The sequence below is a fragment of the Lontra canadensis genome, unplaced genomic scaffold, assembly GCF_010015895.1.
Source record: "Lontra canadensis isolate GAN:19392208 unplaced genomic scaffold, GSC_riverotter_1.0 scaffold14, whole genome shotgun sequence".
Classification (NCBI taxonomy): domain Eukaryota; kingdom Metazoa; phylum Chordata; class Mammalia; order Carnivora; family Mustelidae; genus Lontra; species Lontra canadensis.
Window position 1 is genome coordinate 8,524,699 of NW_022631008.1, and position 13,852 is coordinate 8,538,550.

Below are 13,852 nucleotides of genomic sequence, written 5' to 3' on the forward strand. Positions count from 1 at the left end.
ACAATTAAAAAAATCAAACTAGTTTATGGGTTAAATTTATGTTGCTGCTTGCAAACTATTAAGGGAGAAGTTTTAGTTTATAGTAGCTACTAAAAAAATCATTGGTCAAATTCTTATGTTCATGTATGCTCTCAAATTAATAAAACTCATTTGGGTTGCCTCTTTCTTCAAGATATTTATAATTACTTTATTCTATTCTCACACAAATTGTAAAAAGTTTAAGAGAGATGGAAAAACTTGATCTACCACAAGGTTGGATGTGAAAGTGGTTACAAGAGTACAAAAATGCCACACTGAAATTTAAGGCAGAAGAATACAAAGCCAAATTTAAACCAGAGGGCAAATTACCATCGGTAGACATGAAACAGGATTGGACTTTGCCCAGAACCTTATCTCAATATTTATAAAAAGGAATTGGGAGTTATTTTACAGACAAAAATAAAGCTTTGCTTTTTATGTCTCACCTGAATGACTGGGAAAATATTTTCGTAAGTAAAAAATTTATGGCCAGTGCTACCATTTAGACTGACATTTAAAAGCTATTTTAAACTTTCAGTTGCTAAAATTATATAAGCACAAAGCACAGAGATTAAAGATTTATATGATAATTTTGCTGAAGTAATATCTGAATAATATAAACATTAAAAAGAAACGGGTATCAAATTAGTGATGTGCGTTTACAAGGGTACTTCCTCCATTATGATAGTCACAGATAATTAAATCTATACACGACAGGTAATACTGAAAACATTCTTTCTAATCTGAAGGTATAGGATCAATCTAATTCTAGCTTCACTATAGTTCATTATAAGGAAATTTTAGAATTTTATTATTCTTATATGGTCTTTAAATTCTCCAAAAGAAAGGTATACTATGAACCAGGAATTATTTAAAACTATTATGTGAACCTCTGACTTACAGCTTTAACAGAAAATTATTTATAATGAAGGAGGTACAGACTGAAGACAGAAGTAGTAGTATAATAAATTATATCCCTTAAATAAATAACTGATATGTGATAAAAGGCCTTTAGTGCCAATACTTTCTATGATCCCTAACACAAACTTCTCCTATAATACAGAAAAAACTGAATGCCAATGGGACTATCTCTTTCCCAGTGCTATTTTTGTTTTCTGGATAGTAATATATTATAATGAGAACAAGGAAGTAATAAGAACCTTGGGAAGTACACTATGGGGAGGCAGGTGTACATTATTAAGCATCTACAGTGTGTCTGGTACTTTTACATATTATAAGAACCCCAAGGAGTGGGTGTTATGATCCCCACTGGTATATGAGATTGCTGAAGCTCAGCGAAATTAAAGAACCTACCTAGAGTCACATATCTGACTAATGAAAGTAGATTCTAAGTCCATTTAAAAATATAGTAGGCCTAACTCTTTAAACAATCATCATCGCATCATCTATCTTGCGGTTGTGATTTTCACTGACTGCTATCCCCCCAAGAGACTTCTGAAAACAGATCTATATATATATATATACTCCAGAAGGGTTATGCAGACATACATAAAAATATATAATTTTGGTGAAATTTAAGGAAGGCTCACCCAGATATATAAAAAGTAAATCTGTACAGCCATCTCAGGAAATTTATTATCAAGGTAAATTAACCTTGCTCAGTAATATGATACAGCTAAAACTCATCATCATTAAAAACTATTTAAATAATTAATGATGATGTACACTATCATCTTGAAATCTTGAAATCAAAGAGATCTAGGAGTACTTTAGCATGCAATACATTCAGTTTTACATGCAACACAGAATGACAGAGTGTGTCTGTTCTGGAATCAGATCTGGATTCATAAGTTGGCTATAGCAATTACTGGCAGTACAAGGGAAGACATTTTGGAAAGTTTCTCTAACCCTCAGTTTATTCATCTGCAAAATGAGGAAAATAAAAGTACCAAATTTACAGGGTTATGATTTATTTTTTACAGGGTTATGATTTAAATAACATACATTATTGGGGTGCCTGGGTAGCTCAGTTGGTCAAGTGTCTGCCCTCAGCTCAGGTTATGATCCCAGGGTCCTGGGATGAAGCCCCTTGTTGGGCCCCCTGCTCAGTGGGGAGTCTGCTTCTCCTCCTTCTGCCCCTTCTCCCGCTCATGTCCCCCCCCCACTCTCTCTCTAATGAATAAATAAAAATCTTTAAAAAAAAATTAGAAAGGGGCGCCTGGGTGGCTCAGTGGGTTAAGCCTCTGCCTTCAGCCCAGGTCATGATCTCAGGGTTCTGGGATCTAGCTCCACATCGGGATCTCTGCTCAGTGGGGAGCCTGCTTCCCCCCCACCCACCCTCCCGTCTCTCTCTGCCTGCTGCTCTGCCTACTTGTGATCTTTCTCCTTCTGTCAAATAAGTAAATAAAATCTTTTTTTAAAAAATTAAAAAATAAAGGCCTGATTAGCACAAAGTTGGTGCACAACCATATTACTGCATTTCTCTAAGTGATCTGGGTGTAAGTCTGCTGTGCTCAAATACATTAGGGGGCTGGGCCTTCTTGGCACTGTCAATACTCTGTAGGCAGAGACCACCAGGAACATACCCACAGTGGGAGGAGATGAGTTTAACACTCACTACAGCGAAGCAGAGTGCTCACTATGGGATAATGTGGGGTATCTCTGAAAGGACTGTAGAACTTGTAGATTTGGGGCTTTCGATGAGTGATTTTGGAGCAGTTCCAAGGAAGGAGGGGTGAACTCTAGATTAGCTACTGCCAGAAAGCAGAGGCAATTCTCCAGGGAAGTTAGACTAGAATGAGGATAGAGCTGCAGCTGGTAAAGAAGCACAGTCACTCACATCAGCTGGGAGACGGCAATGTCTGGTATTTTGTGTGTGGCACAGTGACCTTGTTTTTGTCTGTGCTGAGACACTAAAAAGTGTTCCTGTTTTGTCTCACCTTATCATGGTCTCAGTATAATCTTGTCTATTGGTGTTCTGAAACATTGTTTATGCCCAGCTTCTAACAGCCCTTGAGGCCTCAGTGTCAGATCAGTTCTTGGGACATCCTGGGGCTACTTTTTTCTTTCTCAGTATGTTTTCAAACTAAGAGGCCAGATCTACTAAATGTGCTTAATAAGCTTTCTGGCTTAATAAAAACCTGAATGAATTTAAAGTGAGTTGTATGTTTAAGGACACAGAATTTTAGACAAATCACAACTACTGTTAATTCAGAGGTTTGCTTCATTCACTATTCTGCTCAACAGCAATGGCAGTATAAAAACAACCTAATTTTAATTTACAGATATAAAGTCTAAATGATTTTTAAGGTCAGTCTTGAATCAAGAGCCAAAGTATAAACTCCAATTAGTTTACTTTCCTCTATGAGACATACTACTAAATGTAATTAGTAAGTTTTCTCTTCCTCTGATGACTGTACCAGGTAGGCAAATTCTTTTCATGTTCTTTACCAATTTCCATGGCGAAAACCAACCAACAAACAAAACCCTCTATGCATCTGTTTTATCACCGTTTAGCCAGAATTTAAAAAGAACTATACCTTCAATTCTGAAAATCCATATTGTGCATAACTTTTTTTCAAATAATGAATATCATTTTCATGAGTAATTAAAAAGATTTAATTTTTATTTGTCCTAACACTTTCAGAGGAAAATGTTTTCACAGTGTATTAGAATTGCTATTTACCATCCTCAATGGCATTTTACATTTATGATACTTAAGTAATTCTGGAAGAGTGGATCAGTTTTAAAAACTGGCTACACAATGGCCACCTATCACCGGTTTTATTTATTTTTTTAAAGATTTTATTTATTTATTTGACAGATAGAGATCACAAGTAGGCAGCGAGGCAGGCAGAGAGAGGGGGGAGGCAGGCTCCCTGCTAAGCAGAGAGCCTGATGCGGGGCTCGAACCCAGGACCCTGAGATCATGACCTGAGCTGAAGGCAGAGACTTAACCCGCTGAGCCACCCAGGCGCCCCTATCACCCGTTTTAGAACTGGTTGCACTGCCACCCTAAAATCCCCCTCACTCTGAATCTTTTGCAGTAGTCCATGACAATTCATGCAAATGACTGTCAGTCATTTGACATGACTGCCTCAGTTCCAGTGTTTTCCATGGAAGGTATTACAAATGAAAAGGCTAAGAATCATAATCTCAAGTCATACAGAACTTGTGATGAAGTAACAAAGGCTGGTATGGTGAGGTGAGTCCCGAATAACAACAGCAATGCCTTTACTACAGAGTACAGAAAAGGGCACTTGCACTCACACACGCTTCTGAACTGCCTCAGAGCACGCTTCACATTCTCAAAGGGAGAACACTTGGCTAGCATTTCTCATAACTGGAATATCAATGGCAATAGTAAACAGGGTTAAAAAGGCTGAGCTCATCAAGCCTCTAAGGAATCAAAGCAAATACCAGATGCCAAACTATCTGTTACTAATTGCCCTCACCAACACTTGAAGTATTTGAGGGGGAGAAAGTGGGAAATGTCATTCAAAAGTTCTGGGGTTTCACAAAAGCAGATATACTGCAAAAGCCATTAAAATAAATGAAATAAAATGACTGTATTCATTTATAATACTTTCAGATTTAGGGTTACTTCATATCATTTATAATAAATATATATGTACAATGTACTTATGTGTGTATATGTATGTGTTTGAGTGTGTGTATAGGCATTGTGAGAAATAAAAAATATATCCAGATATAAATGAAGATCAAGGATATTTACCATTAAATATTTCAAGTGCTTTTTGTTAGTTAATTTGATACCTATAAAGGGCTTTCAAATTTTTATTAATGACTACGAAGATTCTCTAAAATTTAAAAATATTATTAAAAAAGGGGGGGTGCCTGCGTGGCTCAGTTGGTTAAGCATCTGCCTTCGACTCAGGTCATGATTCTGGGGTCCTCGGATGGAGCCCTCTGTCAGGCTCCCTGCTTCTGCCTCCTTCCTCTGCCACTCCCCCTGCTTGTGCTCTCTCTCTCTCTCAAATAAATTAAAAAAAAGAATTTTTTTAAAATTTATAAAAATGAAATAATAAAACACCTTTCTAGAATGGAAAGTACTAGCACATTTTATCATAAATTAAATCTGTTTATAATAAATAATCCGGTAATTTTACATGAATATGGACAATAATGTGAGATTTTTATTGCTTCAGATGTATGTTGTGCTCATAACACTTATTGTAATACAGCTGAAAATAAATCAACAAATACCTCACAATTTGTTCTCATTCATTTTAAAAATATCACATGAATTATATGTATTGAGCTGAATAACAGAAAAAAATACTTGCTGAGCTGATACTTTTATATACTTGTTGGTTAAAACTCTGTCAGTAATGGCTAAAATTATAACACTGTCTGGATCATTTATAAAGAAAGCGATAAAGAGGTAATAAGACTTTTGAAGAACATCCAGAAATATAAGATGAAGAAAACCTTAGCAACTGTGATAGAAGCCTTTCCAGAATTTATCCATCTGCTTAGTAAATACTGTCTTAAGCATATTTCACAAAAATATAAATCCAGTAAATATGACAAATTAAAAGATGCTGGAGTCATCTAGGTATGTTAGTGCCTTACGTGATGCCACAGGAGTGACATTTTCTTGGGAAAATATTTGTTAGTAAATATTAGTAATTAGTAAAATAGTAAAAATTTTTTTCTTTATCTCGTTAGTAAAAAGGAGATAGCACTAATGACTCACTTTAGAGCCTAAGGATAACAACAAACTGTTAAATTATGAAGTTGATATTTCTTTATTAAATCATATATAAAAACACATATATATATATAATGCACATGGAACACTACTGAATTAATCAACCTACTATGATAAACTATCATTCAAGTTAAGCTAACAATGGCATATATACTTTTTTCCCCAAAGTATTTAAATTCAGGTGCCAATGAACTTCTCTACCACAATTTTAGATTAACTCATGAGACTAATTCTGCAAAGTATATATATTATAGTTAATTCTTGATTTCTGCCCATTATTCTTCTTCAAAGACAGAGAATTCAAATGTTAAGTCTTACCTGACCAGGTTCTGTTCCAGTAACAGTCAAGTCTTGGATGGATCTACGTCTTGGCTGTCCGTTGCCTTTTAAAAGATAAAAAAAAAAGTAGAATACTGAGATCTATTCAAACAGACAACAAGGATGTTACTGCTACAGTAGGAAGCTGGAATTTGTTGCTCCTTGGATCTATACAAAATGTTTGTGGGAAAAATAGTTAAGTCAGTTTATTGTTTAAAAAAAAAAAAAGAAGAGAATGTTTTAAGGAAAGGAAGAGAAACAGCTGCAGGGTTTTAACTCAAAAGTTGCCGGCCTCCAACAAAGTAGGTCCTGCTCCTACCCTACATGAATAGCTGCTGAACTCTCTTGCACCATCTTCTGTCATGTATTTAAATAGATGAATGTTTGTGGGCTGGGGCTGATGATGGCATCTATTTCAAGGGCCTTACGTTACAATTTCTACAGCAAGACAGCTAGCCAGCAGGTAGCAGAACATGACTGGCTTTACCCAACAACAGTACCTTGTTCATTCAGAGCCTAAAAGGATGCTTAGGCTTAAGTTTATTATACTGAGTCACACTTAACCCCATTAGTCTTTGTCAGAATCTAGTAATTTACTACTGGTGAACAACTCTTTTAATATTCCTACTGAAGAAGAATGACTCTCATTCCATTCTCGAATATACAGCTTGTTGAAATGGGCTGCTTTAGGAACTTCCATGCTAATAAATTTAATCTGAGTTTACAAAAAAATTCTAAAAATATAAGCAAAATAGAATGAATTAAGCAAAAGTTTCACTCAGTACTTTTATTTGGGCATAGAGCTGTTTATACGGTATCATTTAAGATGAGAGATTAGCTGTCTAAAAGGAAACACAAAAATATTGTGAGAAACAGCTGATACAATACTCAAAATTCTTTGGACTCTGAAAGCTACATAATTTCTAAACTAGTAGGCAGCTTTGAGAATGTACACTGTAACAGTTTTGGTCCGATTAGCAGAGAGAATTCATTCTTAAAATTTTATATTTCTATAATCCTCAGTATCTTATTTTAAACCAAGGAGCAATGTAATTTAGCATCTTAATCCATGTGACCCCATTATTATTTTGTATGTAAACTAAAATGACCTTACACAGAATGTTTAATGCAGTAAAATATGTAGCAAATATAAAAGCTCAAGTTTATAGCTACACTCCAATATTTAAGACATCATTTTTTTCATTTTAAACTATGTTTTAGAATTCTCTGCATAATTTTAGCTCAAATTTACTTCAAATTTCATTTCATTCCAAGTTCCAACTTTTTAAAAAAAAGATTTTATTTATTTATTTATTTGAGAGAGAGAGAGAGAGAGAGAGAGAGAGAGAACACGGGCAGGGGGAGCAGCAGAGGGAGAGGGAGAAGCAGGCTCTCCGCTGAGCAGGGAGCCGGATGTGGGGCTTGATCCCAGGACCCCAGGGCCATGACCTGAGCTGAAGGCAGACGCTTAACCGACTGAGGCACCCAGGTCCCCCACAAGTTCCAACTTTTGGATACAAATTAACACAAATAACAGCACATCTGTTGAATCAGGCACACTAAGATACTCTTGTGAAAGTTTTTAACTCTCCCTGTTTCCTGAGGACAAAAAGATCCCTACCACCATGACTAATAAGCAATTTTAGGCACACTTCATTCAACACAATCATTCTAAAATTAGCGGAGATGAGACAGGCTTATAAAAAAGTGTCTGGAATTCTCATTTCAGATTAGCAACATTTGTGAATCTGGGGAACTACCCAGCACATGTCTCTAAAAATCATTACATCACTACTGCAATAACAACAAAAACAAACTCAAATCTAAGTAGGGTAGAAGGAAGGGGAATAAAAATTTTTAAGGAAGTAGGGTAAATAAGAGGTGGACGCAGTTAATGAATGCCATAAAATGAGAAATCTTCAAGCTACAAAATGAGTCAAAGCAAGCATATTAGGCAATGCATTTTAATTAGCATAACCAATGCAGAAACCATCTGGCAAAGTTTAGACAAAGCAAAAAAATACTGTAATCAACAAATACTTGTTGCTCCAATATTAAGTCTTAAGTTATAATTTGGAAATGTGAATGTAAAAAAAGTAAAACTCCTATTATTGCAAATGAAAATTACTGGGTTGTGTTCTCAGTAAATTTAGCTGGAGTCTGAACTTTTTTTTTTGCAATTAAAAACTAATTTAGAAACTCATTCTATATTTTTTCATGGTTCTTTGATATGTGCATACCTATATTACACATGGTAGTAAAAATGAAAAAAGTAGAATTGAGGGTCCACAGATGCCTGAACAAGGAATCTGAAACCTGCAAATGATGTCCTGAGTATTTCATTTTATAATAAATTCTGGGACTTTTAGGACTTACCACAGGGAACAAGTGGTATTTTTTTAGAACTTCCCTAAGAGCAACAAAAGGAATAAACTATATCCCTAGCCCATCATAATGCCCCCACATACCCCCTTTCCCCCCAAAAAGAAAGTGTGGTTGAAACAGCAACTTTGTCAATTCAGTTGTTTTTACAATTAATGTCACAAAATCAGAATACATCTCTTCAAAAAGCTTCTCTTTGAAGTACAACTCATTTACTGAACTGGTATTTGAACAGAACCCTTTCTAGACAGTCCTGTGGCTTTTCTTATTGGTTTAAGTAAGCTCATTATTTCCCTTACCTTAATTATTCTTATTTTTCTATTTTTCAAACTTCTTTAATATTCTTTTTATGTAAAAATCAACACTACATTTTCCTGGAGACATCTCTTGACAAATGTTGGAAATTCTGAGATTCATAAGTTCTGAATATTAAATTATTAAAATATTAATAATTATATAAATAACAAATATAAACTATTAATGAATATTACATATTCATTAAAATATTTTCATATTAGAATATTTGATTAAATACTGAATGGTATAAATTTTAATAGCAAAAATATTAAAACTGTGTCTTCATGTGTAAAATATATAAAATTTAAAAAATTTGTACAGCACTATATACTGTTGTGTTATATCACTGCTTCACATTAAATCACGCAATTTAAAAATGTATGTTCTCATTTAGGCTGCCACAAATTTCATATTCTTTTATTTCAACAAGTTCTGCCTCATTCCTTAGAAGGCCCCTCACGGTGGGTGTTTTTTTCCTCCTATCAAAGGGAAGTAATTATTAGTGGTATTTTACTTTCTAACAAACTAGTTTTATTAGTTTTTCGATTATAAAATGTTATCTTGATAGGCTACAATATGTAAAGACTACTAAATGTTCTCTTTAATGTTGGTTAGATGAACTTCCTTTTTAATTAGCCACATTTACAGAATTTTATTGAAGGTGAGGTGGCTACACACAACAGAAGCAGAAATATTTTAGCATAGCTCTCCTTGGGCTGCAGAGTCCCAAATTCAAAGGTTTCTAGCTGCTAATGACACTATGTGTCCAAGGTAGGAACCTGCCAGATCTACACTTTTTACCTCACTGTCTCTTCACACCAGCACTGCACTATTTGGATGGAAAAACTACACCAACAATTGATGTACTTAGAGTTAAAGTAATGTTTATGAACAGGATCTACTGGTTCTTGAACCAAATATAGTATTACAAGGTTATATTCTTGTCCTGAGGGGAGAAAGCAAAACAGTGCCCAAGTGCCTCTGAACAGTATCGCAGCCTCCAGCTGTCCAGGATTGTACAAAGCCCTCACTGCACTACCCTCCCCCACCCCTCCACCCCTCCACTCCCCATCCCCACCAGGACAATCTGTTTGCCTATTATCTAAGATCTCTGAAACTTCTGAAGGAGGAAAAGACTTAAGTATGAGAAACTCAACATCCATTTATTTTTGTTAAATATGCTTGGACTCTCCCATATTCTACTTATTCTATTTAACTGTTCATTATACTCATGAAAACAACTAATACAGAGCTAAATATGTCTGGCATATTAAAAGCAAATATTCATCAAACTTTTCTCAGTTAAGATGTCTAAATGTAGTTGATATCATAAGGACAGCTGAAGTTCCTTTCAGCTTTAAGAACAGTATTACAAAAAATATCAATTAAATTCAGGTTCTTCAGGGACCTAGGCAAAAACATTTTACACAACTGACTAAGAAATATCTGCACATTCAATCTTTATTATTTATTATATCCTTAAGAACTGCATGTAAGACAGAAAAATCACCTCTGTTAAAGCACTCTATGACTCTAAAATGCTATGCAACATTATTTTAGCCTTATCAAAGGTATACTAAAGCACCACTGTTCAAGGTTCTCAAACAGAAGCACATTAAAGCAATTTTTAATTTATGGAATAAATGAGAATTTTCAAGTGTTTTATATGAAGGCAAGAATTATAATTTAGTCTAACCTAAGAAATTCAGTACTACTGAGTATAATAGCATAAAAACTGTTTAAACATAAATATCCTATAAAACTTTGTAGGTTACTTTTTAAAAGATGTATATATACTATAACTATGGTAGTCATATAATATCAGTATTTGGAAAAATTTACTTTTGCAATATTTGGAAATATATATCATCTTAGGATAGTAATCAATCTGGTATAAACTGTGTGTAAGGGATTTCATATTAAAAAGTAAGGACCTACAGAAGACTAATGTTTCAGTGAAATCTTTCAAAGGCAGTATATATGTATGTATTTGATAGTATCTTTTCGGTGGATTTCAAAATGCTTTATTACTGCAGTTGATTTCCTTAAATGCTGTAATTATTCACACAAGGCCTCCAGAGCAGAACTGCTGATTTTTTTCAATTACTGAAACTAAAGCCAGGAACAAAATTTGTATTAACTACCTAGTGTCTTATTCCATGCTTTAAATGGAAAAAGACTGTTGCTCCTGTTAACTTTTTTTTTTGACATTTTACTTGGTGATCTTTGACACCTGGATTTTTGAAAGAAATATAAATGAGGTATGCTAATACTAGTAAATATTATCAAAATGTATTATATAACTTCATAATTCATAATGCCTGTTTCATTTGAGTATCTGAGATGAAGATGGGGGAAAAAATAGAACCTTGGAAGCCTGGACACAAAAAAATGTGGGAAAGTCAAGAAAATCCAAATAGAAGAACCAAATAAACAAAAATTCACATTTTTATTAAGATCTTGGAGGAAAAAATAAGTAAATTTAAAGCAATCTAATAATAATCTACTCATTCATCTTTTCCTCAAATAAAAGTAAAACAAATGAAAATGAACTGGCTAAAAGGGAGAATTGATTACGCTTTTAAAACTTCCAAGTATTAATGGTAAACATTTAAGAAAGTCTATTTCTTTTTCTCAAAATTAATTTCAATTTATCAGTTTATAATGTTCAATAAACAAATAGATCAGAAAATGGTAGGTCAGTTTCAATCCTAAGCAAGACACTTATATAGTTATATTTACTTTGCTTAGGTAGAACACTGTTATTTTGCAGGGCACTCTCCACAAATGAAGAATTAGCAAAATGTCATACTCGACCGGCAATCTGCTCTTAACTATGTGTCACTTGGTAATAAAAAGCCAGATTGATCTATAGCCACTCTCTGTGGCTTATAGAGAAAGGTAGAAGGGAGTCATCTGTAACAAACATCGCCAACACTTCTTCAGAGCCAGGGTCAATGTAGAAAAAGTATAAAAAATTGTGTAGCTTAATCCATAGGAACTCCTGAGGTATTAAAGATTTTTGCATGACCCAAGTGACTATTACATTAATGAAAGTTATTGTAAGCCACGGATTGCTTGAAGGATAGCAGAATACAAAACAGTGCTGAAGAGCAAGCAAAAAACAAGACTTGAATTTGTTCACCTCTGACTAGGCATTTCAGTTACTATAAAAATGTATATTTTTAAAAAAACTCTTCAGAGTAACAGTGTGTACTTTACAATTTTAAAAACTTGGTACATGTAAAAAAGTTCAAGCATGAAACACTTTCAAAAAGATGTATTTGTACATTGCCAAAAGTACACATGAAAGTTTTCGTGACGCTCAAAAGAACACTCTTATTAAAAGATGCAGCTCATTCTAAGTACGTTAGACTCAGTATATTACATTTGGGCAATGGACAGTACTATTCAAAATACTTTATAACAGATAAGATAAAAAAAAAGCTGTATTTTAAAAAAATGCTTACAAATGGGATCCAGTATTCATGAATACCTGTTTGGATATAGCAAGAAGTTTTGACGACAGAGCTTGTGGGAAATGGACTTTGAGGAAAAAAATTCTAGAAGGTACAAAGAAATTTTGGGAATTAAGGATCATCTTCCTTTATAAATTAAAATGGCCATGTAAGACATTTGAAATATTCCCAAAGCATGGGTTATTTTTTATATTTAATTTAATTTAAAAATACAACTTAAGAACACATTAATGTCTGGCTTTTATGTCCAACTGTTGTTAATTTCAGTGCTTGTATTCTTTTATTAAAGAATGCAAAACTGATTAATGTTTGGATTATCGGGGGGGAGGGAGTCACCAAGAATATTTAATAAAATGTGTTACTGAATACCATCTGTATTTGAACAGCATTGTTGCTCTGGCAATTAAGAGCAGACTTAAGGTTTCCTGACTCCCAACAAGGACTCAGTGTCCAAAAAGGGTCTGCTGGCCAAAGAGTTCTCTTTAATGTGAACACTAAACAGGAGCAAGGCAGAATTACAGTCTTCTCTGACTCAAACAAAAGAGGAGAAAATGGATGTGATTTGGAGTCAGATCTAGGTTGGGATCCTGGCTATCTGCCTCTGGGAAAACCACTCAAAACCCATTATATCGGAGTTCCTCACTCCTAAAAGAGCTGTAATTTAATCTGGTAACCCACTTATAAGACTGTTGTAGAGGTCAATTAGGATGGTGTACTCTAAACTACTTTAGAGGCCACACAAGAGTATCGAAGCAGTTTCTCAGCATTGGCACTGTTGACATTTTAGGCTCAGTAATTCTTGGCTTTTGGAAGATTATCTGGTACACTGTAGGATGTTCAGCAGTGTCCCACGGTCCTGCTCACCATATATGCACCTGCCACTTGTGACAACCAAAAATGTTTCCAGATGTTGTCAAATATCCCCTGGAGGGCAAATTCATCGTGGTTGAGAACCATTAAGACTATTCTTTCTCTTTTTTCTCCCTCATTATTTTGTACAGTACTGGCTATATCATTCAATGCATGTGTGTGTATGTGTTCTTAATGCTACTCATAAGAATGGCTTAAGATTATACTGCCAAATTCTAAATTCTACTGATTCACTCAAAAATTTAAAGTAATCACAGCTTAACAGTATGCATATTTGTGCTCCCACTTCTTTAGTCAAAATATTATTCCCTTAAACGCTGTACCTTTCAGTACAGAGGTAAAATGATCTCAAGTACTCTGTTAATTCTGCAAGCAGGCCATGACTCAATAAATGAAATTACTATGTAAGAAATGGGTTAATTCTTTTCTCTGAACAGCAATAGTGATAGTGTTACAGAATAAAGCGCTTTGAAAGAATAAAAATTACTTTAATATAAAATGGTTTTATACAGACAAAATGCCTAAGAATTGTATTATTTATGTTTTATGCATATTTATAATTTATACAGATTTTATATGTATCCTAGTTCCTAGCCATGGGAGGTCAATAACAGTTTATTTAATAGGCACATATTTATTAAACACTATGTGTGAGGCACTGTGTCAGATAACTGCTGATACCATCAGTAGTAAGTAACAAACACATGGTCTCTATTTTGTTTTCATTTTACTAGAGGAGAAAATGACCTCTAGGTTTTCAACTTTGATACAATACTATGCTAAAAGCACAATT

The 13,852-nt window shown here is 34.3% G+C and overlaps 1 protein-coding gene across 4 annotated transcripts in view; it reads right to left on the bottom strand.

The window, feature by feature from the left end:
* Positions 1 to 13,852, bottom strand: part of MAP3K7 (mitogen-activated protein kinase kinase kinase 7) — a 74,271-nt gene that overhangs the window by 16,065 nt on the left and 44,354 nt on the right. For all 4 annotated transcript variants that reach the window (XR_004382740.1, XR_004382739.1, XM_032858140.1 and 1 more), the window contains one exon: positions 6,032 to 6,096. Coding sequence is in view for 2 of the 4 variants with exons in the window: in XM_032858140.1 (XP_032714031.1) it covers positions 6,032 to 6,096 (65 nt within the window). In the remaining 2 variants the exon portion in view is untranslated. The remainder of the gene's footprint in view (positions 1 to 6,031; positions 6,097 to 13,852) is intronic.